The 25393-nt window shown below is 35.1% G+C and overlaps 2 protein-coding genes, 1 long non-coding RNA gene and 1 pseudogene across 7 annotated transcripts; 1 reads left to right on the plus strand and 3 right to left on the minus strand.

Moving 5' to 3' along the window:
* Positions 1 to 1550: 1550 nt before the first annotated feature.
* Positions 1551 to 2947, minus strand: LOC145822205 (uncharacterized). The gene is made up of 4 exons (XM_082918810.1): positions 2673 to 2947; positions 2325 to 2505; positions 1923 to 2165; positions 1551 to 1826 (listed from the first exon to the last, which is right to left on the minus strand). The coding sequence occupies exons 1-4, from the start codon at positions 2945 to 2947 to the stop codon at positions 1551 to 1553; spliced, it is 975 nt and encodes a 324-aa protein (XP_082774936.1).
* A 6814-nt stretch (positions 2948 to 9761) lies between these two features.
* LOC145821267 (uncharacterized) lies at positions 9762 to 11098 on the minus strand. Its single transcript, XR_014363292.1, has 2 exons — positions 10936 to 11098; positions 9762 to 10646 (listed from the first exon to the last, which is right to left on the minus strand). It is a non-coding gene; the product is annotated as an uncharacterized LOC145821267 (long non-coding RNA).
* A 1221-nt stretch (positions 11099 to 12319) lies between these two features.
* LOC114318045 (protein DA1-related 1) lies at positions 12320 to 22232 on the plus strand. Of its 4 annotated transcripts, none has more exons than XM_028264902.2 (12): positions 12320 to 13030; positions 13435 to 13592; positions 13786 to 13867; positions 14507 to 14642; positions 15462 to 15582; positions 15745 to 15828; positions 16256 to 16375; positions 17057 to 17269; positions 17603 to 17665; positions 17790 to 17908; positions 21317 to 21375; positions 21721 to 22232. In XM_028264902.2, exons 2-12 carry the CDS (start codon positions 13476 to 13478, stop codon positions 22038 to 22040), a joined length of 1434 nt encoding a protein of 477 aa, XP_028120703.2. In that variant the 5' UTR covers positions 12320 to 13030; positions 13435 to 13475; the 3' UTR covers positions 22041 to 22232. The 4 variants fall into 4 exon arrangements, with proteins under 4 accessions (XP_028120703.2, XP_028120702.2, XP_028120706.2 ...); XM_028264901.2 differs by having other exon boundaries at positions 12320 to 12797; XM_028264903.2 differs by having other exon boundaries at positions 12487 to 12668.
* A 661-nt stretch (positions 22233 to 22893) lies between these two features.
* Positions 22894 to 25159, minus strand: LOC114318084 (lysM domain receptor-like kinase 4 pseudogene; annotated as a pseudogene). The gene has a single exon (XR_014365194.1). The product of XR_014365194.1 is annotated as a lysM domain receptor-like kinase 4 pseudogene (transcript).
* Positions 25160 to 25393: the final 234 nt, after the last annotated feature.

Raw genomic sequence — 25393 nt, forward strand, 5'->3', positions numbered from 1 at the left:
CCTCCTTCCTGATCATCATGTCAGATAAAGTCACTCTCATATCAACTACTACCCTGTACAACAGTGGAAATGCATCTTTAAGGCTCAAGTTTTCACACCACTTATTCGTCCAAAACTTGATTCTATGGCCATTATCCACTTTCACCTTACAATTGTCCAGAAAACTTACCACTAAACTGCTACTCTGCACAGATTGTAATAATATATCCTTCCACATTTTAGAACATCTCACATTAGAGATTGCTTGATGGTTCCAACTCCCCTCCTTAATCCTATATTTACTGCTCAAAACTCTCCTCCACAAAGTTTTATTTTCCACTCCAAATCTCCACCACCATTTTAACATAAGGCAACTATTTACTTCCTTCACCCTCCTAACCCCCAAGCCCCCTTAGTCTACAGGCTTCGCCACTTCCTTCCATTTTACTAGATGAACCCTCCTCCTCAATTCGGATCCCCCCCACAGGAAAGAAGCTTGAAGCTTATCCAATTCTCTGGCAATCCCCTGTGGCAACTTAAACAATGACATATAGTATGTAGGTAGCGAGGACATGACAGATTTGATTAAAACAAGCCTCCCAGTAAATGACAACAGTTTCCTTTTCCAGCCAGCTAGTTTGCTTCTGAATTTGTCTAGTATAGGCCGCCAAGTCGCTTTCCTACTTGGGTTAGCCCCCAGCGATAAACCGAGGTATTTGAACGGCAAACATTTAACTTCACAGTTTAGCACTGATGCGTACTCAGACATTTCCTCTTTTAGAATACCCACACCACTAATTACACTTTTATGGTAATTTATCTTCAACCCTGATAACAACTCAAAACACCTCAGAATCTTCTTTACATTCTTTATCTCCATAACATCAGCTTCACACAATAATAAAGAATCATCTGCAAACTGGAGATGAATTCCCATCCGAGCCAATCCTAACCCCCTTTATCAGTCCCAGATCCAAAGCTCTATTGAACAAAATGCTTAGGCACTCTGCAGCTATGATAAATAAAAATGGAGACAATGAATCCCCTTGTCTCAGTCCTCTCTGTGGACTGAACTCCTCAGTAGGAGATCCATTAACAAGCACCGAAAGCCTAGCTGAGGTAATACACACCTTAATCCACTCCACCCATTTTCCCTCAAACCCAAAATTAACCAACATGGATAGTAAGAAATCCCAATTCAATGAATCATAAGCTTTCTGGAAATCTAACTTAATAATCACTCATTTCCTTCTAGATTTCTTCCAACTGTCAACAACCTCGTTGGCCACCAAAACACCATCCAGAATATTCCTCCCTCCAATAAAAGCTGATTGGTTTTCACTTACGATCTAAGGGATCACTGCCTTTAGCCTTGAGGAAAGAACCTTAGACAGAATTTTATACATCGACCCAACCAAACTGATAGGTCTATAATCCGCCAACCCCACTGGATTCTCATTTTTAGGTACCAAGGTGATGAAAGAGCTATTAATTCCTTTGACCAACTTACAATTCTTATGGAAATCAAACACAAAATTCAGCACATCAGACATCATTACCTTCCACAGTTTTTAAATGCAAGCCAAGTTAAAACCATCTAGACGTGGAGCCCTATTCCCATCACAACCCTTGACAGCATCCCATACCTCTGCCTCAATAAACTCTGCCTCCAGCATATCAAAACAAGGACTATCCCTTACTGACTTAAATGGACCTACCAATACAGGCCTATTCTGCCAATCCTTAGCATACTGCTTTCGAAAATAAGCTAGGACCTCAAGCTTGACTCTACACGGATCATCAGCCACCACATCACCAACAGTTAGAGTATTGATTTCATTACGCCCCTGCTTATATTTCACTAACACATAAAAATATCTTGTGTTTTTATCACCATAAAAATTTCAGTTAAGCCTCGATTTTTGGAACCACAACCTTTCCACCATTCTTGTTAAATATCCAGCTTCAACTCTAGCCTCTCTTCTTCTACTTCTTTCTGCCTCTTTAAGCTCTTTTTCCTCTGCTAACAAATCAATCATATGAAGCTCCTCCTCTACCTTCTTCAACTTGATATTTATATTACCGAACACTTCACTATTCCACTTTTTGAGTGCTAATTTCAACTCTTTCAGTTTCTGGAATAAACTAAACCCAGCCCACCCCTCCACCTGATGCTCCCTCCACCACTTTTTCACAAAAGGTAAGAATTTTGGGTGTAACATCCAAGCATTAACAAACCTAAAGGGCCTAGGGCCCCAATCTCTCTCATCTTCCATAAGCAGTAAAGGACTATGATCCGACAAGACTCTAGGAAGTCCTTATAACTTCAAATTAAATGATTCCACCCATCTTGGATCCACCAAAACCCTATCAATTCTGCTCCATTTCTCCCCTTCCCTAGCATTACACCATGTAAACCTGCGACCTAATGAAGGCAAATCGTTCAACTCACTTCTATCCACAAAATCATTCAACTCCTTCATCCCCTTATCCCTCCTAGAGCAGCCATTCCTCTCACCAATCTTTCTAATTTCATTAAAGTCCCCCCTATATATCAGGGCTTAGAATACTCCTCCTTTAACTTTAGAAGACACTCGCACAGTTTACCTCGTTGGCCCACTTCATTTGGTGCATACACATTGATCAAGACACAATCAAAAGAAAAGAATAAGGACCCAAAGAGGAGAACAAACCTTCTATTATAGCAGCAACTTGACATCTGAAAAACTCCTGGATCCCAAATGCATAATAGGCCACCAACAGAGCCCTCAGCATCCACAATCTTATATTCCATTCTATCCCTAGCCCACATCTCTTTGATCTCCATTTCGGACATGGAGGCCTTCTTTGTTTCTTGAAAAAGAGCTATATCAATACCTCTATCCTTCAACAACCTCTTAATTTTACTTCTTTTTTCCTTTCTCCCCAAACCTCTGACATTCCATGTTAGTAGCTTCATCATAACCATTTACACTAAACTCTGACCCCCCAAGATCTAATTAATCTACAGGGACTACATCCCCTCCCCTTCTTGCTCTATCCTTTGCCTCAAGGTCCAAGATTTTGGTCATCACTTCATCTTCTTTACCTTTAAAGTTTATACCCAACAGTTTTCCCATCTGAATAGTTCCTTGAGCCTCTTTAAGCAACGATCTGCTTCTAGCTACTCCACTAGCTGTTGAATCTGTACCTGATGCTGCTGCTGCTGCTGCTCTCCATATAGCTCCTTTGGTTCCCAATTTAGTTGAAGATGCTCCTCTATGATTATGGCTTTTTGGAAGCTTAAGATATCTCTGCTTCATCTCTCTGATTTTCTTCCCACTGGATTTCTTTACTACTCTCTTCCTCCCTCTACTTTTCTGGAGTCTTTTCCTTGAGCTCAATTCATTGCACTGTGATTCAGATAAGTCAGAACATATTATTAAAGGGCTCTTTTCCACCTGAAGCCCTCTTTGAAAACCAGCCTTGGAGCCTTGGCTTGGCGTCTCCCTCCCTGCCCTCATATCCACAAGCCCATTACTTAAGCCCACTCCATTACTCCGACCCAGCACCACCTCTAAATGTACCCCCGGTTTGAGCAAACTAGATCCATTCAAGCTTTTACCAGTACCTTTCATGACACGCTGCTCTTTACTTTTCTGACCTACCAAGTCACAGTCATTGCCTATGCTCCCAGCTACTTTCATAATGCTATCTGCTATACCCTCAATCTCACTACCAGTAGACTCTGGTACCACAGTTTCAGACTGCCTTGGTGACCCCATCTCCACCTCATTGCTACACCTCACTCTTTCTGGCCCAACCCGAATACACACCTCCTTCGATTGGTCCAGCTCCCTAGCTGACTCACCATCCCGATCATCATCTTCTATACCCACCTTCTCACCATTATTTGAACTGCAGACTCCTACCCCTCCATGTTCCATAGAGCTTTCACTCCTCCCAGCCAATATCTGTGGTCCACTAGCTAAATGTTCCCACACTCTCACAGTATGGGAATACCCTTTGCACTCCAAATTGATTACTTTATTAATAGGCTCCATGCACTTTGTTAGAATTTGAATCCTAGCATATTCATACGATTCTGGACTGCATATATCACCTTCAATACCAATAGCCTCCCCCCATACCTTCCCAATTCTATTTAAAGTTGTTCTATTCCATAAACGCCATGGGATCCCAAAATAGTAGACCCACACCTTACGTTCACCTCCACTGTGAACATCAGAATTCCACATCACAATTTCCTCGCACCAATCCCCTATCCATTCCTTCACAGTTCCCACACTATCTTTCATACACTCCTTAAAATTAAATGTTAACAACACATCTCGACCTCCTCCATCCCTCACTACCACATTCTCCATGCCCCTCTGCTGTAATTCATATTTAATATTAACATTGGCGTATTCAACTTTAAGACGAACCACCACACTTTCATATTGCCACCCGTTTCCGACTTCCTCTGCCTGGACAGACACATTTCCACTTTCCATACAATGACTATTCTTAATGACCACTGCATACGTCCGAACACTTGCTACTGGCTTCCACACACCGCCCTCACCCCTTCCACTATATGGAAAACCTGTTGTTTGAGGAGGATATCGGGTTTTGACTTCCATATCTTTCTTGCCGTAATTTGCGTACTTCACGACCAATTTCTTATCATCCACACATATCCCATTAGCCTTCTGCACTACTATTTCTGCTGCCACTTCACAATCATACCGGACAAAAGCAAACCTAGTGTGCCTCACTCTCCTTCTCTTAAGAGGAATGTAGACATCCTTCACCACTCCAAACTTCCTGAATATTTCCCCCAACATCTTCAAGGTCATTGATCTAGGTAGATCATCAACAAAGATCGTGAATAATCTTGCGTTAGCTTCCTTTCTCCAACCTCCTTTACTTCCTCTTTGATTCAATACCGGAATCCATCCTCCTTTCTCCATTCCTCACACAACTCTGTTCAAGCTCAAGCTTTAGACTCAACCACGTTCCATCGCCATGATCGAACACATATAGATCCGAACAGAGTATTTAGAGAGAGAAAAAGATTTGCAGAAAAATTGAAGATAGAAGACGAGAATCGAAGTGTGATAATACTCTGATCTGAGATAAAGAACAGATCAAGATCATTCATGAGATGATAGCATTTTTGAAGCAATAACTCTGCTAACCCAAAAAAACCTAATCTTTTTGAGTGGGTGGTTGTGTGGTATAGATTAAATTTGTATAGTGTGAAATCCATATGTAAAATAAATCTAAGCTACAAAATAATAATTATGGATAATTTCTAAATAGTTAAATCTGAGTTTATAATATTACTATTTATGAAATATAAATTCCAAATTTATCTCTATTTTCTTTATTTAAAAATTTTGTTAGCATCTCTAAATTCATCTTCAAGTAACTAATTTTTAAACTAATCAATAAAGTATATCATTTTACGTTACTAATGAAATTTATAGAGAGAATATTCTATGCGCATTTTTAATTAATTAAAGAAAATTATTAGATATTTTAGAAATATTATTTTATGTGATATTATTTATGTAATACTTTTTATTAATAAAAATTATATTAATTTATCTTTTAATTATTTAACAAAAATAAATCACTTTGTCCTACCCATAATTGGTTTAGAACACATTGGTCCGTTTGTTGTAACTATTAAAACAGATTATAAATTATAACTTAACTGATTAGAGATTATGACTTTAATCAGAAACTGTTAATCTGTTTGGTGTAACTGTTGGATTATAGATTTATGTTGTTGAGTAGTATTTGTTAAATAAACTGTGAAGTAGCCTTTTCAATTAACTTTTATTTTTTGTTATTTACTACTCGTCTACATTTCTGATAAAAAAATAATAATAATAATCTATAGTTCATTTGTGTCTTTTTTTATTTTTAAAAAAATAAAAAATAAAAAATCTAAAAATATAACCGTAAATTAACATATCTACAGCAGAAGCTGATAATCAGAAGTAAGGGGTGAACAACTTCTCAGAATCAGTTTTTTTGAGTTAAAATAAGTTGTTAAAATCAGAAACTGTTTGAAATAAGTTTAACCAAAGAGTCCAAAGTAACTTTTCCAAAGCTAAAAGTTATAAGTTGGCTCAAAAAAATCCAAACAAACACCCCTATGCCAAATGATGTTCCTGGGACTACAATAGTTATCCCTTAATTATTTAAAAAAAATTAAGTACTAATTTTTTTTTTTTTGTATGATAATAAAATTTGAATTTTGGTATGTGCTTTAATAGAGTAATCTCAATATTTCTACACAATTCTTACGTGAATGTGAATCTCATGTGGTGTGAGTTCTACATTCAACTGAGTATTAAATATATTTTTTGAGTCCCTAACATTGTTAAATAACTCTATATTATTGATAAATAAATCTCATATTATCATCGGGTTCAAGACACAAATTTGTGAACCAAAATTTTACTTTTAAAAAAATAAAATAAAATTCACGCAATGTGTCTTTGATTCTAACTGGATTAGTTATACCAACTTTTGCATTATGCAACTAAAATGACATTAATGAGGCTAACGACATGCGAGTTATCCATATATTTTATTAAAGGTTAAAAGTGATGAGATTTTATTGAAAGTATAGTGTTAATGAAACAATTAAAAATAAAAAGATCAAAGTGTAATTTTAGTGAAAATATAAAATGTTAATGAGATGAGAAACGAGTTGATTCTATGTACTAATTTTTGGTAAGAAAGGCACATTACAACTTAATTTAAAATAGAAGAGATTAATTGTAACGGTTAAGAGTTAAAATATCACAGTAAGATTTTGATGAAACCAAAAAAAAGTACTAATAAACCCATTCATTTTAAATTGTAAATCATTCAGCTTGAAAAATTTCTCTAGTGTGTGCACACCACACCATGAGATAAAAAATAAAAATAAAATAAAATCATGTTGGAACCTTTTTGTCAATTTAATCTTGCACAATGAAGTATATATATAAAATATAAATATTCCGTTTTCTTCTTTGTCTGTATTATCGTATCTTCTCTCTGAAAAAATTATTAAAAATTGAAACAATTACATATGAATATATTGAAACCTTCTTGTTCTTATTGTTCTTTAAATAGCCTTATTTTGGAAAAGAAAGATGCTTTAAATTGTGTTCGGATCTTAGATTGATGAAAAATAAAAGAAAAACAAAATATTCTCTATTTAATTTTTTTTTTTTTCTCTTCTTTTTCTGTTTCTTCAACAAATCCAAGGTATAAATACATTCTTAATTTGTTTGGGGAAACTCATAATTTCAATCTGTTGCAGACATTTAAAAAATAAAATAAAATAAAATAAAATAAATAGGGCAAGTCTCTTTTGGTCATCTTGCATAGATTTTAAATTTATGGAAAAATATAGGGAAAAAAAGGGGTAAATTTAATTCATAATTTAAGTTCTCAACTCTTACATGTATATATGGACATAAACATGTACATGAAAGACCATACATAGTGCTTTAGATTAAAAAGGAATCAATACAGGGCAATAAGTAAAATAAAAATAAAAATAAAAAAACCCATAAATCATTCTAGTCTTGAGGTGGGTTCAGTGGATAGGGCACGGCACTAAAATGTTTTTAACCTGTGTTTGAGTCTCTATTGCCTCTCAGTGTGGCACTCTTGTATTCTCTTGTTGCAACTCGCTAATTCTATAATCGAGGAAGCCTTGTTTGGAGTTAGAGTGTGACTAAATCTCAATCACTTCTTTTTTTATTACCAAAAAAAAAAAGCGTGCATACTCAATAAAAAGGTTAAAGTTGGTGGACAATGATCGAAGGGGTGGGTGTAATCTTCGGTCCTCAAATTTCTCTCTTTAACTTATTCTCAAATTGATAAAATATACTTTTTCAACTTTTGATGCAATTGCATGAAAGACCATAACTTTTGATCCTCAAATTTCTCTTTAACTTATTTCAATTAAAGAAAACATTCAATTAAAGAAAAATGTTTGAGGGTTACAATTTTTGTGGCTCAAGTGGTTTAAAATTGTCAAAACGACGTCGTTTTAACAATTTTGAAGTTGTTTTATACTCAAAACGACGTCGTTTTAATTTCGAGCCATTTGAGCCACAAAAATTGTGACCCTCAACCACTGCTGTTCAACTAAAATATCAAATACTATGTAGCACAACAGTATCTCAATTATGATATGAAGAATGAAATTCATCCAATACCTCAATGTTGAGTTGGCATTTGGCTTTAACTCAACAAGTTAAATTTGCCGTACATCATATTAATGTCAAATGTTGAATCCACTCAATAAAATAATTTTATTTTTAAAAATAATATAATAATAGATTTGACATATTGGATGGAAGGTTTTATATGAAATTGACATATGTCAATTTGTCACCTAAGCCTTCAAAAAAAATTTAACACGCCAAATTTTGAAGGTTTGAGTAGAAATACTCTTATCTTGATATGTTTTATTTATATATTTAAAGCATCAATAAAATTTCTCATTTTGCTGATTAAAAAAGTTTCACTATTTTTTTTTTATATAAATATTGAATTATTAAAATTTTTGAAATATGATAGTTTAAGAAATATTATAATTAATATGAATTAAAAATTAAAAAAAAAAAAGATTTGAAGACAAAAAGTGTGTGTAGTTAATTGGCTATGGAGTAATATGAATGGAAGTGTAGTGGAAGGAAAAGGGACCACAGAGCCTCTAATTTTGCTTTGGTGTTATGAGGTGTTTGTTGTGACGAAGATGTTCCAATTCCTCTCTCTCTCACTCTTAAATTATGAGTGCCTTCAAGTGGGGGACTACCCACAAAAAGAGGTGTATTGACAATGACTGCCCTCTCCATTATTTATTGTGGGTTAATGCTTAATTTTTTAATTTTAAAAAAAAAAATCATTGCATCCTTTTTGTTTGAGCTCTGTTTCTCTCCAGTTCGGATATGAATGGAAGCGTTCGGTTGAGTTATGTCAGATCAACATTTTACACGTTACTTATAAATTCAATCTGAATTTTTTAAAAAAAAAAAAAAAAAACTGACCCAATGTTAAATAGGTCAATGGGAAAATAAAATCGGTGGCGTTACCAATTAATATACTAACATTAGTTATGATATTATTATTGATCTTACTCATTATACAAATTGTAAATATTAAAAATATCTTAAATTATACTATATTATCGATTAATATATTAATTAATGCATATAATATTATCCAAAATAAAATTGTAACTTCTATTTTGTAAAATGTGCCAGCGTGCACAATCTGGGTGTTTCTACTGGAATCTCTTGTCCATACCTGAGATAAAGAAGTCATTCCCTTTTTGTTTTTGTCGGGTTCTCATTTCTAATCACCATTAAAACAAACTCTTCTTTGAGTTTTTTCTTTTTAGAGGGCGTAAATAATTTTTTAAAATTGAAAAATATTTGTTTAATGTTTATTTGAGTTAAATTAGTTTTTATTTTTTTGATAAAAAATATTTTTTTGTTTTGTTTTGTTTTTGGTCATGATAATTTACAAATATCATGAAAATTATCTTAAAGTCGCTAACATTGATATATAAGCATGAATTTCAACTACATAATATTTTTCTAAGTCGCTAACATATTTTGTCATTTGGATTAAAAGTCAATTTTTTGGTTGGATTTTTTTTAGTCAAATCATTTCTTTATTTTTTTATACATGTTTTCAAACAAAAAAAAAATTAAAAAAAAAAAACTAAAAAATTAACTTTTTAAAATAAGCTATTATTTTTAAAATAAAAAGTATAAAGTAGAACTAGTCAATTCAACACTCAACCACTATATTAAATTTATCGAAATAACTGTCTCGTCTAATTACAAATTTTGCTGTTAAACAAAACCATCCTCAACATTTGAGGACTCTAGATTTTTTTTTTTCCCTATCTAGAATTAATATTACATAAAACTGTTAAAATAGGACACTGAAAGCAACTTGGATTAAGAAACTTCAACCACAAAAAAGGGGTAGCTAGGCAGCACACACAGAATAAATAACAGAGATTGAAAGCAACTTCCAAATAGTACTTCAAAAAGTTGAGTGGCATGAGGGAAAAGGCAATGTCTATACATGATGGATTTGTGAAACACAAACTATTCCACACACACTCACCCACTAAACATTCAAAAAAAAAAAAAAACTATTATAGGGTTGGGTCATTGGGCCAGGCCCAAATGAGAAGTTTAGCCCAATAATATGGAATCTGGATTCAGGCCCATGAGCAGACCCAAAGCAATTACAAGCTTAGAAATATTTGGACAGTTGAGAATTGAGAGGCTCCCAATTTCATACCAACATGTACATGTTTTTTTTTCCATTTCTGCTAGGTAGCCCAAATGCCCTCTGGCTCGAATGGCTAAAACGACGTCGTTTTGGCACCCACTTTTTTTTTTTTTTTCATAATTGAGAGAAGAACAGAGGAGGAAGAAGATGAAGAAAGAAGAAGAAAAGAAACAGAGACGAACAGAGGAGGAAGAAGAGGAAGAAAGAAGAAAAAAAAAAGATTCTTTATCTTGTTCCCCCAGAAGGACAACACTCTGCCTCCTCCACAAAGTCTTCCCCTTTTCCTTTTCTTATTCCCTTCATTTTCCCAGTCCGTGAATTAATTACTCCTCTCTTTCTCTCAACTTTTACTTTGAGCACAAAAAGATTCATAAACAAACAAGAGGATAACCAATCAATATATTTTGAACATAAGTCATCACAGATGTGTATTTCAAGCAAAACCAATCAAATGTATACAGATGATAACAGATTCAAATGCAAATCTCAAACCTTAACACATCAGAAATTAAAGCCAAATCCCAAACCCTAACACAAATTTCAAGTAAAATCCAAACCCAAACACTCCCAACCGACTAATTTCTATAAACAAAATTGATGCCAAACATAAATCCTAACATGGCTCGATTTCAGGTTTACCTCAGTCGTCCTTTGTACTGCTTCAACAGATAGGTGAGAGAGCCGAGACTGAAGAGATAGCAAGAGACGAGACTGAAGAGATAGAGAGGAGAGAGAGACGAGAGTGGATGAGAGGGATGAGGCGAGAGGCGTGGGTCAAGAAAAGGAGGGAAAAAAAAATGAAACCCAACACGACGTCGTTTTGGGTTTCGAGCCAACAAGATTTCGAGCCCTTAAATATTTTTGTTTTTTTTCCCCGCTCTCTCTTCTTTTTGTGGGTCAATTATGCTAACTTCACTTGATATTTGAAAAAAATATAGTAAGTCTTAAATTTTGGCATAATTATATTTATTATTCATTTAATAAATTTAAAAAGACCAAAATTAATACAAATTGTATAAAAATACAAAGATACATAAGGTATAATATACATTTCAATATAAAAAGAAATGATAACATCATGTTTTTATTAATAAACAAATTTATGATGAAAAGATGGCCAAATTAAAACATTAGAAGAACTTAATTATGTCGAATTTGTATGACTTATTATATTTTTTAAAATTTAATTTACTTATGTTATTTATTTTATTTTTGTCGCATGTACATGGTTTCTAAAATGCAAAGTACCACTTGATTCTTATTTTTAACTTTAGTCCAATCAATTCATCCCCATAACTGAAGCTTACACTCCATTTGGATGGAGGAGTTGGGTGAGGGGAAAAAAACAAAAGAGTAGAAATGATGAGAATTAAAAATCTTTTACTTACTCGGATAGTTGAATAAGACGAGCAGTAATGAAAGAGGGTGAGAAATAGACTCTCACAAAACCTGTGTTTTATTTCTCACCAAAAATGATAGGATTTTATGAGAAAAAATTGAGTTTAATGAGACTTATTTAAAAATATACTAAAACTATAAAAAAACAAAACTTATTAATATGAAATGTTATTTTTATAAAATGAAATAATTATTTTATTTTCATTTCTATTACTTACACTATCCAAATAAAATAAGTAATAAATCACATTTTTTTTCTATTCATCTAAATATAATAATAAAAAATCGTAACCATTTTTATTTTTTTTCTTTTTTCATAGCACCTACTATATGCAACACAAAGCGTAGCATCATGTATTCTTGTTTTTCTTTCTCACGCCTCGTGCGGGAACATGTTTTTTTAGTAATTTTTAAAAATTTTAATTAAAATATAATATAAAAAAATTAGTATATTTAAGATGAATTTTTAATTTTTTACGAGAAGATATATAAAAAAATAAATAAAAAAAGAATCTTTAATTTTTTAATATAAATTTTTAATTTTTTAATTTTTTAATTTTTTTTAACTAAAAAAAATTATTTGCCAAAGGCTCAATTTCACAGATTAGACTCCCTGTCACACTTTATTCGATAAGAGCTTTTGTGGGTCTTTCTGTGAAAGAGGTATAAAGACACCCACATTCCATATGAGCCTCTCAAAAACATTCAAAATCACTGAAAACACCCAATCGGGTTTGATCTTTCTCCGTCAAACCCTTTTGGGTTTAAACCCCGTGAGGTCCAGATTCCCACGTTTTCTCTTTCTTTGACTTTGAATTTGCGTACTAATCAACACATACATACATCACTATTCTTTGCGTTTGCGTTTTTTCCCTGTATTGGAGGCTTCTTTGTTGAGATTTTCAGACTACAAAATCAGTTTTTTAACAATTTTTGGTTTGGTAGATCCTTGTTTGGACTGAAAGAAAAAAAGGGTACGGCTGAGAATATCTTTATTGGATTGTAATTGATATGTGCGATGTTGCTTTTGGGCTGATTGGGTTCTTATCTGATCTGGGTCTTTTCTTCATCCACCATTCCTGCAGATTCTTGGTCTGGTTGAGGTGAATCACTCATCCAATAAAAGGGTTTCTTTATTTTTATTTAATCTGAAAGCATATGTTGGTTGTCATGGATATTGTCGCCACATTGAGCTGGAAGAATCTTTCTTTTTCTTTTTTTGGGTCTATAAATTTCTAACATCAGAGCTGTTAGAGCTTTTGATGACTTTTCAAAGCAATTATTTTGTTTGTTCACTCAAGGGCAACAAGCATCGAAGGCAGCAGCATTATGGTTGGTGCGTCTATTTGGTGTTGTATTGTGTTGATTTGGTCATTAATGAAGAGAATTTTTTTTTAGTTTGGATTATATTTGGATGATCAATTGTTGAATTTGAGATTTGCATGCTCAATTTGTTGATTCTCTACAATTGATTTGCATTCCACAAAATGGTAGTCCTTGCCTTATTTCTACTACCCATTATGTTTTCTTGCATTATGCTTTGAAACCAAATTAAAAGGATTGAGTTTCATGAAATTGTCTTTGTTTTTGCCATCTTTTATTTGTTATGGTAATCTCGGTTGTATCTGTAGCATTAGAGAGATGAGTTATTCCAGCTGAACTGAAATAGCTTGAGCTTCTACAGAGTCTTTCATAGGATACATGATACTTCTTTTGCTTGAATAAATAATTTTTGTGCAGGTACAAGCTTCCTTGATCATGCATAGATAACATCTCAGATTATGGGCTGGCTTAACAAAATTTTCAAGGGCTCGAGCCACAAAGTTTCAGAAGGGCAATATGATTCAGATGGAAGATTTGGAGAAGACACAATTGGGAATGGACCTTCTAGTTCAGGGGTAATTTGGTTGCTGTGTCTTACCATCTACTTATGAGTTATTGTAAAGTTTTATGGCATAATTTTGTAATCTCAAGTTAATTGAAAGAGCCAAGGAGACATGTCAAATAATTCTCTTTATTATGTTTTTGGTCTTTATTTCCTTGGTGGAATATTTGACTCTTGTCGTAACCTACTCTACTGGGGAACTATAGGATGCGTGGTCAGAGATTGAAGATATGGATCTTGCCATTGTGCTATCACTTTCGGAAGAAGATAAGAGGAAAAGTGTTGTTGGTGAGTAATATTCTCCTATGTGATATTCATATTCATGAATACTTCAAAAATATAGGTTGTTTAGCAAACATATGTTAATTAGCTTGATCTGTACTCTGGTTAAGTAATCAATTTTAGAAGTTGACATGGTAGGGTTCAATGATGGAGCCATTACACATGAGCTATTCATTAACAAATTTACAAATGCTCATTATAAAACAAAATTTAACAAACAATAGCCTTAATCTTGCATCCTAAAAATTCTAAAAATAAAAAAGAATGGAAATTTGTTTTTAGACTTCTAGTAGTATTCTATGAATGGCTTTGGTTTGAGGCACACCATCTCTATGGTTTGCTTTCTGTCTGAGATTAATCTTTTTCTTACAGAACCAAACATTCTTGAAGTGTGGGGATGCACAATGCATGACTGGTGTTACTTCCTTACTTTAATCTTAGCTTCCTTACCTTACTGGTGTTAGGATTTCATAAATTTGAATAACTTTGTCTCCATAGCTGGTTTTATGACATTAATTAAACATATTCAGAATGTAGTGATTCAGTTTTTCAGCACTATGCCTTGAGTATCTTTCCTGCTTTGTGTATCCTTACTCTGTAACTTGCCATAGATTGCAATATTAAGTTTCTAATATGACTGGCCAGATAATGAATCCCAATTGAAAGAAGATGAACAACTTGCCAAAGCTATACAAGAAAGCTTGAATGTTGAATCTCCTCCTCGACATGTAAATGGAAATATATATCAACCTATACCTTTCCCCTATTCAACAGGGTTCAGGTACAAGAGTTCTTTCTGTCAATTATACTTTATCTCGAACTTCTGCTTGCTGTTTGTTTAATCTTTTGGTTTCTTTGAGTATCCTATTGCATCACATGTTTCTTTTTCTTTTAATTTCTTCATAAAAAACATATTAGATTTGTTGGAATTCATCACCTGCAGTTGATTGATCTTTATTGGCTGTCAAATACTTTTTCTTGTATTGTGAGGTATTATGACTTACGTGGGGACTATTCATGTAAAGTCTAGGAATGCCCGAAGGTCATGCATGAATATACAATGAATGAGCAACTCAAACTCAACCATGTAAATGGTGTAAAGGATCCCAAAGAAGTTATCTACTCAGCTATTTTTTTCTTCCAGGTTTCACCATATTTGGATGGTATTTGTTGATTCAGTTATATATGGTTCAATTCAAGTCTTAGTGTTTTGTGTCCTGTTTGTATTTGTGGTTACTATTTTGTTTAAGTTTAAGTTTTGAGTAAATGCAGCAGACTACTGCTAGCCTCAACGCACATTGATACACGCATTGTTGTTTCTGAATTGAAAGTAAGAAAAGAGGATGGTTTGGTTTGTTGTTTTTTCTCGTCTTGTTCTCTGCTTTAGTAAATATTTCTCATTGAAGGTATTGATTCCTTAAATTCCATTAATATTTACTTTCTGTTTTTTAGTCTATGCCTCTCAATTGCTATGTAGCCAATGTAGTTTTGGTTCAGTTTTTAGTCTATTCCAGATGTCATTCTTACGATAACTTACCCCTTCGGACTCTTTGACTCATGTACAGGAAAAACATAATCGAACTATGTTTCTTTTTTTTAGGACATGTGCTGGTTGTAACACCGAGATTGGTCATGGAAGATTTTTGAATTGCATGGGTGCAGTTTGGCATCCAGAATGTTTCAGATGCCATGCCTGCCACCAACCAATATGTGATTATGAGGTACAAAAACTACTCCGACTGGGTTGCCAAAATACTATAGTTCTTATCTGATTCTTATCTGGAACCACCAGTCATTTTACTTTTACTAGTGATTAATGGATATGCAATTGTAATTTCAGTGCCATATAGTACTGAGTTTTCCGTATATTGTTTTTCCTGTAGTTTTCTATGTCTGGAAATTACCCTTATCACAAGTCTTGCTACAAGGAGAACTACCACCCTAAATGTGACGTTTGCAAACATTTTGTAAGTATCTTTCAACTATGAAGAAATAACCCCGTTGATTCTTTCTTGTACAATCTGGTTCCATTGCCAATGGAAGCCCGTTGATTTTTCACAGTTGCTAATAAATACCACATTGAAGCTATTTTATGTTTTCATTTTTTTTTCCTTGTGGACTATATCATACTACAAGTTTGGTGGTCACTATAACAAGTAATCATTTAATGTTTATAAACCTGAAGTATATATTGGTGAGTTCAAATGTCTTTTCTGGAGACTATAGAGATCTGGGGAAGCCTTTATTTTATTTTAGTTTATTTGTGGAGAAATTCTGCCACTCCCATATAGCATTTGTAGTTGCAATGGGGTCTTCAATTTTGGAGTTCCCATAATGTATATATTAGGTTTTCTAATGTGAAATCTTACGAATCAGACATGATATTCTTTTCAGATTCCAACAAACGCTGCTGGTCTTATTGAATATAGGGCACATCCTTTCTGGGTCCAGAAATACTGCCCCGTTCATGAGAATGATGGGACTCCTCGGTGCTGTAGCTGTGAGCGAATGGAGGTCAGTTTGAATGAAGCAAAATTGATTTAGCAACCTCTTTGGTGTGTTTGTCGATGTTAAGGGGCATCTCATTCCCAGTCCACCTGATTCCCTTTTTGTTCATGCTATTGATATCAAAGCTCATTTAGGAACTAACAAATAAGTTAATTATTCTAGAACATGAATTATATGTACATTCCAAATATTAAAATTGTATGAAGATAATAAATGAGTATATGAATACTCTTAAAATAAATATTAAAATAATTGTCCTTAATATAGAAGTCTTAAAGTAGCATTTTTCTAGAATTAAATATATATTACTGACTAAAATTCAATGATGTTAGGTTCACATAATGAAAATTTGAATCCATAACCCAAGTAAACAATCCTATGTAGAATATTTTGATGGTTGTCATTTAAAAATTGAATCCATTCCTTCTTTATATATGATTGAACCAAAAACTGGAATAAGAATGAACTCTCCTTCAAAGACATATCATGAAGATGTCCAAACATATGAATAGAACTATATGGTTCCCCAATATTCTTGGACATCTTGTACTTGAGTGTGGATGCTAACTTGTGGATCCGACATACCTAACAACCAAACAAACCCTTCATGTTGTCCACAAAAAATCCATTTGACCATGTTTTTTTGATGAAATGTTGATTATTTGGATCTTTGCTCATCATATGCAGCCAAGGGAAACAAGATATGTTGCCCTTGATGATGGTCGAAAGCTCTGCCTAGAGTGTCTGGACTCTGCAATCATGGATACAAATGAGTGTCAACCCCTTAACATTGATATACGTGAATTTTATGAAGGCTTGAATATGAAAGTGGAGCAGCAGGTTCCATTACTCTTGGTAGAGCGGCAAGCACTGAATGAAGCCATGGATGGAGAAAGGAGTGTAAGACAAATCATTATTGTATGATGATGTATTGTTTTTTGCTTGCTTGTTTGGGGCAACTTCTTATTAGCTGAAAGTTGATAATAAAAAAGCAGAAGTTAAAAGTACCTCTTCCCCAACTTTCCAATAATCAACTTATTTAAGCTATTTCTAACTTATAAGTTGTAAACAAGAAGTTGCATTAAACGCTCCGGCAAAATTTTTATTTTTTTTTTAAAAAAAAAGAAGCTATAAACAGCCCTGGAAGCTGCACCAAATGGTGCCTTTGTCTTTTGTGATTTTTTTTTCTTTTGAAGAGAAGAAATGCTTATGTTAGTTCTTTCTGTTAGCCAGGGCCATCATCACATGCCCGAGACTCGAGGACTCTGTCTTTCTGAGGAACAAACTGTCAGCACTGTAAGGATTTTTTTTTTTTTTTTTTTTTCTAAAATGTCATTTCTGTTTCTTTCTTTTCCTTGAGAATCATTGAGTTTGCTACGATCAATAATCCTCATATCGTATATACCCTGAAAATGACCAGATTTTGAGGCGACCAAGAATTGGGGCAGGAAACAGAATCATGAACATGATAACAGAGCCTTATAAACTCACCCGTCGTTGTGAAGTGACTGCAATTCTAATTTTATATGGCCTTCCTAGGTACTCTCCCTCTCTCTCCCTCTCTCTCTCTCTCTCTGCTGTAACAGTTTATAATAGGACTATGTGGTAGGCAACTTGTCAGTCTACATGGACATGAAAAGGAGTTTATATGATTCGCTATGCCACAACCATCAATTTATGAGTACATTACATAGTTGTACCTGTGTCACTTAGCATCTCAGGGATTGTTTGGGATGATCTAAATAAGTATACTTTTTGACTTTTTACGAAAAAACGTGAAATATGGGTTGGGTTTGAAGTGATGTGGTAAAGAGATGATGTGATTTAAATAAGATGATGTGACTTAAATAGGATAGTGATTTTTTGGCTTTTTGTAGATTATGCCAAACTTGGCCTAAATTCATTTCTAAGACTGGATGCTTAGGTGAATTTAGGTTTAATAATCATGTTTAAATTAAAACCATTCAGTGTGTTTGGTTTGAGCTTTCTGGATTAAGTTTTTTGAAAACATAATTTTTTTATTTTCGTGTTTTTTTATTTTTAGTGAATATTTTTAAAATTTTAAACATTTTTTTTACTTTTTCAGATGCACCTTACTTAGATGTATCTAAAAAGTAAAAAATTTGTGAAAAAATATTTTAAAAAATTAATAAATACATAAAAATACAAAATATGTACTGAATTCTTGTATTTTTTTTGTATTTTTGGTATTTAGTGAATTTTTAAAAGATTTTTTTTACAATTTTTTTACTTTTTAGGTGTATTTATGTTAGGTGTGTCTAAAAAGTAAAAAAATTGCTTAAAATATTAAAAAAATTCAATAAAAACAAAAAATACAAAAAATAAGAAAGTATAATTTTCTGAAAAGTGTTTTTGGAAAAATGGAACCAAGCAAGCTGATTTTACTTTTGGTTGCGTTTGGTAGAGTTTTAGAATTATGATTTGAGAATAGAGTTATATTTTGAGTTTGTGAGTTTTGGAATTATGATTTGAGTGTGGAAAATTTGTATGGTTATGAGTTTTGAAAAGAGTTTTAAATTGAGTTTGAATTGAGTGATGCGACATATGATATTTGATTAAAAATTTTACAACTCATAACCAAATACACAACCTAAAATTTTATTCAAAACTCATAAAAAAATTTAAAAAAATTCTGAAATTATTTTTCACTTAAAATATAAAAATAACAGGTGTCAAAAAAAAAAAACACTGTTCCAATCAACTGGCCGGACTAGAGATGGCAATTTGAACCCGGCCCGACGAGGACCCGATCCCCTGACCCCGACAAGAGCGGGTTTTTCCCGAAAATTATCCCCATAGGGCCGGGGATGGTATTAGAAATTAAATCCCCGACGATTTTCGGGCCGGGGACGGGGATAGGTTTCCCCCCCGGCCCGGCCCGGCCCGCCCCGACTAATTCCCCGAATATTCTCCGAATTTCCCGTGTATATATATATATATGTCTAGCGTTGAGTTAAGTCTCCTCTCTCTCCCACTCCCACTCACACTCACACTCACTTCTCCTCTCCTCTCAGCCTCTACCCCTCTCCCTCTCTCTTTCTCTACTGCAAGTGTTACTCACGGCGTCGACGGCGGCGGCTCATCCGCTGTCCTCTCCCTCTTCCGATCTCGCCGACCTCGCCGATCTCCCGCCTCAAGAACATCACGGCGACACCATCTGTCGGACCTCGCTGATCTGTCGGACCTCGCCGATCTGTCTGATCTCGCCGATCTCGCCTCGCCAATTTGTCTGACCTCGCCAATCACGGCGACACCATCTTTGCCGTCAACGTCATGGCGCTGCCTTTCCCTTCGCTGCCAACACCATCTGTGTGATTTATCTTTTTGAGTTGTATTTCTCAGATCTTACCATCTCTGTATTTTTTATTTTTTTGATTTGTTGTGTAAGATGGTTTTGTTGATTTGTTGTGTAAGTATAGATGATTTGTTTTTGATGTATGATGTTGTTGATCTATTGTTGAATTGATCTATTGTCTGATGGTGTTGTTGATCTGCTGTAATAGGTTTTTTTTTTTTTTTTTTTTTTGTGGACTGGGGAATTATCGGGGTCGGGGATCCTCGATCCCGTTAGGGGACGGGGGGGACGGGGATGGGGACGGTGACAGGTTCCCCGTCGGGGATCAGGATCGAGGACGGAAAAAATTTCACCATCAGGGATCGGGGACGGGGAGGATGATCCCCGGCCCCCCCCCCCCGGCCCGTTGCCATTCCTAGGCCGGACGTCCGGGGGGACATCTGGGAGGATGACCAGGTAGACATGTGCTTCAAAAGTGAGTGTGGAATCAATTTTTGAAATCACTAACCAAACACCGCATTCAAAGGACAGTGTGGAATTATGTTTCAAAAGTTTCACCAAACACAGCCTTTGATTCTCTCAATTAGGGAAAACAATTTCCTAGTGGTGAGCCAACCAGGCAACCACCTCATCTCCAATTTAGTCATTGGGGTTGTGAGGCTAGCCTAAGCGTGGGCGAATAAACCACCAATTGTGTTAGCCTCTCTAGCTAAAGTATTCAACGCTTTAGCTTCAGGCCTTGGTACCACGACTTCACGAGACTAACTCTACATCCTATGATCAGATCTTGTGGTCATTTTTGAAACACGGGTACTCCAAAAATGGTATCGTACGAGTACCAGGTGTTGGTACGTGTACCGGTGCGGCGGTATGCGTACTGGGTACGGCAAATACATTTAGGTACGTCGTGGATATGGCATGAGTACAGCATCGGTATGGCGAGGTTTTCTTTTTCTTTTTCTTTTTCTTGCAGCTGCTAGAATTTATTGCAGCCTTTATTATTTTTCTTTCAATTTTGAAAATATCAAGTAATTTATTTCCAACACCCTTTACTCATGAGTCATGATTTTGCTTTCTTTTGCATCCTGTTTTAGACAATCAAAAAAGAAAAAAAAAAGAATTATATAACTTTTAAGACAAGTTGTTCTTTTTTAGTTTTGATATTGAAATTTTGATTTATATGTTAGATGTTTAGTTATAAATTAAAATTTTTTAAAAAAAAATTTGATGTACCCGTACCCTACGTTTTAAAGAATTTCTCGTATCGGTGTACCCGCATCGTACCCGTACCCGTGCTTCATAGGTCATTATATAGCGGGGGTGAATAATCCAGAAGAATTTGTAGAGCAAGTTTTATGCAAATACTTGCGTACACACACATATATCGTGTGCAGTTTCCTTCTTTCTCAATGAGAATTTGTTAGATTGAATGTTGATAATGAGCATTTCACAGATTTAATGGAGAGAGTTAAACTCTTAAGTCTCATGATGGCAAATTTATCACGGCTTGAATTTGGTCTCTTGGCCTTGCACTGTGACACGTTTGGCAGAAGATGACTGTCTCATCTTTAAAATTTTGGTTCTTGGCTGAGATTTTGTTTTCTATAACTCTTAAAACTATCTTCATACAGGTTGCTGACCGGTTCTATCCTAGCTCATGAGATGATGCACGCATGGCTTCGACTTCAAGGTGCTTCTCCAAACCATGCATTTAACTTTTTAAAGATTTCATTGCAAAGCCAAATAAAATGATATTATCTCATTCATTTTCTTGGCTTTAGAATAACTCCATTTTATTTCTTTACGGCATTGATACCCAAAAAAAAAAAGTCCTTTTTGTTTACACTTTATAAAGAAAATCTCACATTGATCTTAAAAATGATCTCCTTCCTATTAATTGGCATGGCCCCTCCCTACTTACCAGAAATAAAAGAAAAAATAGTTTTTTATTTTTTTTTAATTTTATTTTAAAACTTCACAATGTTTTTAAGTTATATCTGTGGAAGTGCTGATATTATACTTGTTTGTTTGAAAGGTTACCGAACTCTCCCTCAAGATGTTGAAGAAGGTATCTGTCAGGTGCTAGCTCACATGTGGTTAGAATCCCAGATTATGTCCATATCAGGTAACAACATTGCATCAACCTCATCCTCTACATCAGTTTCAAGATCATCAAAGCAAGGGACAAGATCTCCATTTGAGAGGAAACTCGGGGAGTTTTTCAAACACCAGATTGAATCAGACACATCTCCTGTGTATGGTAACGGATTTAGAGCTGGTAACCAGGCAGTCCTCAAATATGGTCTTCGGATGACCCTAGACCATATTAGGTTGACAGGTAGTTTTCCTTATTGAAGTATTGAGCCTGAATTTGAATGGCACTTGTGATTGATTTGTTGAAGTTTGGCCATTTACATTAGAACCTTTGGCCAAGCTATAGAAATTGAATTCAACAGAGTAGTTAGAAAAGTTTTGATTTCTATACCTTGTAGATGAGTCCCTTCTGTATTTAAAATGCAAAATTAATAGAATTATTAATTGTTTTCACTTGTTGGTGTCAGTGTGTTCTCTTATCTCGCAATTTTGCAAGCTTAAACATCAAAATTTGCTGTCAATACCTTGAATAATTTCTTAGTGCAAGCCCAGATGATATTATCTATATGTTAGTTGATTTTCCCCCAGTCATCTCTCTCTTGAGAGACTCCAACCGTCATGAATACATGCTGCAATCATCCTGTGCTGAATCACATTTCAATTTCTTACCAAATGTTCCTATCCTGTTCTGCAAAACCCTGAGTTTTTCATTTCCCTTCCTTCCAAGAAAAATGAAAACAAGTCAAACCCTCAACTGCCTCTTCGACCACTTCTTTGTAAACCAAAACCTCCACCCTCTCACCCACCAAATTTTTGCTCTCAGCCTACTGAATTTTGCATGTTTTCTCCCTAGATCAATGAAGATTTTCCTCTGTTGGAATTTAAGCATCTAATTGACAAGACTTGCCATAAACACAATTTCAACTCCTACCACCCAAAATCCTGATGGTACTACCAAAGCACCATCCACAGCAGAAGCCACACTGAACTTGCAATCAGCTAATGCCCTTGCACAAAAAAAATTCTTCAACAAATTGAAGCATTTCAGACCAAGTTGGTTTTCTCAATTAACAATGGCCATAATTGATGGGTTTTGAGCAGAAAAAACAATCAATATCAGAATATTTGCTTTCAAGTGATTTTAAGTTCTGTTGACACATCTACAACAGTAAATTTACATATCAGTTTGTACTCTACAATTTTGTTCATATACTCTGACACTTTGAGCAGAAACTAAAGTACACATGACTTCTTTTTCCCTTTCTCAATCACTCTCCGAAGGACACTCAGCATACGCTGATTCTGAATTCTTTAAGTCAACTTGAATTTTCATCAGAGCAGACACTACCTCTGCCATGCTCAGTCTGTTTGATGGATCTTGTGTCAAGCACATCAAACTCAACTTCACCACTCGCAATGCATACACCATGCCTCCATTTTCTGCAAGATTAGAATCGATAAACAAACCAAGCCTGGTTTCTGCATTTTCTCCCTCCATAATTGAAGCTATTGCTGTTGAAAGTATCACTTCATGACCTTCCTTCTGAATGACAGCATCTTTTCCTGTGATCAATTCCAACATCACCACTCCAAAAGCATAGACATCGATCTTGGGACTCACTTGCCCTGTCTCTATATACTCAGGTGCCAAATAACCTCTAGTACCCGAAACCAGTGTTGACACAATATTACATTCACTGTTTGTTCCCTTCAATGCTGTTCTCGCAAGACTGAAATTGGCAATCTTTGCCCTTAGATGTCTGTCGAGTAGAACATTGCTGCTCTTCACATCCTTGTGCACGTAGGCAGGCTTGGTAAAACTGTGAAGGTAGTTAAGCCCATTGGCAACATCGAGGGCAATTTGAATCCTTTGAGTCCAGCTTCTTCTCTCGTTTGAACTTTTCTTGTGAAGCCATTCTTTTAGAGAGCCATTGGCCATGTACTCAAAAACTAGGTAGAAACAGCCATGGCATTGGCAGATACCGTGAAGTGTTATCAGATTAAAGTGGTTGATCTTGTTCAACATGTTCACTTCCACGGATACATCGGTACCCATTTTCTTAACAGCTAGAACTTCACCACTGAACGTTCCACGATACACAGAACCCTTTATCTGGCTGTTGGAACTAAAATTGTCTGTACCCTTCTTGAGTTCCTCGAATTCAAACACTCTCAGGTCGTGTTCGATGCTGGCAATTTCCACAAGCAGATCTTTGGGCAATCCCAATTTTCCTTTTTCTTCACAATTAATCTGAGAAACTCTACCTGTTGTGTTTTTTAGCAAAAACATAGCGAATGCAATGGCAATTGAGAGTAGCAGCAGAGAACCTGCTGCAGTTCCCACTCCCGCATAAACCATTCCTTTTGATCCTTTGATCTTGATAGTAGTAGTAGTATTAGTAAGAGGTAGTGGTGTAAGCGAAACAACGGGTTTGTATTGGTGAATTATGGTGTTCAAGCTTGAGGGTTCTGTTGACAGAGGGATCAAAATTGTTGTGAAGGGATAAAGAGTTGGACCTTGTTCTAAAAACCCGTTTGCATCGAGCACGCTCTGTTCACTTGAATCGAACCTGTCAGCAATATCAGGAATATTATCGTCCCAATCCAATGAGTAAGTCAGTAGATACTTGACGCCATTGGCAGCTTGTTTCCTCGTAGGACAAGCACAGCGAAGGGGTATATGCAATCCGAGTCCCTCGTACAATCTATTCTCGCTGTATTGCTGATTCGCGCGCATAAGCGAGTCACATGTAGATAATCCTTGGAATGTGTTGTTTGCTATGGTGAAATATGTATCGTTGGTTAGGATAAAGAAAGTGGTGTTGGCTTGATAGTACTGACATGAAGAAGAACAGTTCACTGGAACAATGACTTCTTTGCCTGTTGGGAAGACTGTGAGCCTAGTGACATTGTTGATTTGAGCGAGGTCTAATGGGTTTGAAGAAGTGAGAGCTGAGATTGATGGGACTGAATCATAAGGAGGTTGGGATTTGAAGATGAGAAAGGCCTGGCAAGATGAGTTTTGGCCATTGTAGGTGTAGAGAAAAGATGGAGATGGGCTTGTTTGGTCACTGTTATTGCAATCCATTACTGAGCTTCCTGAATATTGTTGTTGGGTTTTGATGAGTGGAAAGAGAGAAGAGAAGAGGAGAGAGAGAAGGAACTGTTGTTTCATGGCGATTGATTGAGGTGTTGATGAAGAAGGAATTGGAATAGAAGTTGGGAATGGTGTTGAAGATGGGGACATAGTTGAAATAGGAGATTAAGGAGGTAGGGAATGGACTATAAAATTGCATAATTAAGGTTTTTTATTATTATTGTTTTATTTTATTATTTTGTATTTTGACTTAAGATTGAGAAACAAACCATGGAATTGCGCCAGAAATTCATCCAGGCTATGACAAATGTTGTCTTCTAACCTTCGTCGTCTTGTGCACCTCTGCCAGGGTTTATTCAGGGTTTAATATATTAATTATTACACCTCATGCTATGTTTTGATTTTTGATATTTTAATTGTGTGAATTTATTCATTAACTTATCCCAAGAGAGTTAAAATAGTCACAACTTTGTTGCAGTCTAGATTTTCAATAAACCTAGTTGTCTATAAAAAAAAT

Source organism: Camellia sinensis, chromosome 3, assembly GCF_055761805.1.
Source record: "Camellia sinensis isolate YWXY chromosome 3, ASM5576180v1, whole genome shotgun sequence".
Taxonomy (NCBI): Eukaryota; Viridiplantae; Streptophyta; class Magnoliopsida; order Ericales; family Theaceae; genus Camellia; species Camellia sinensis.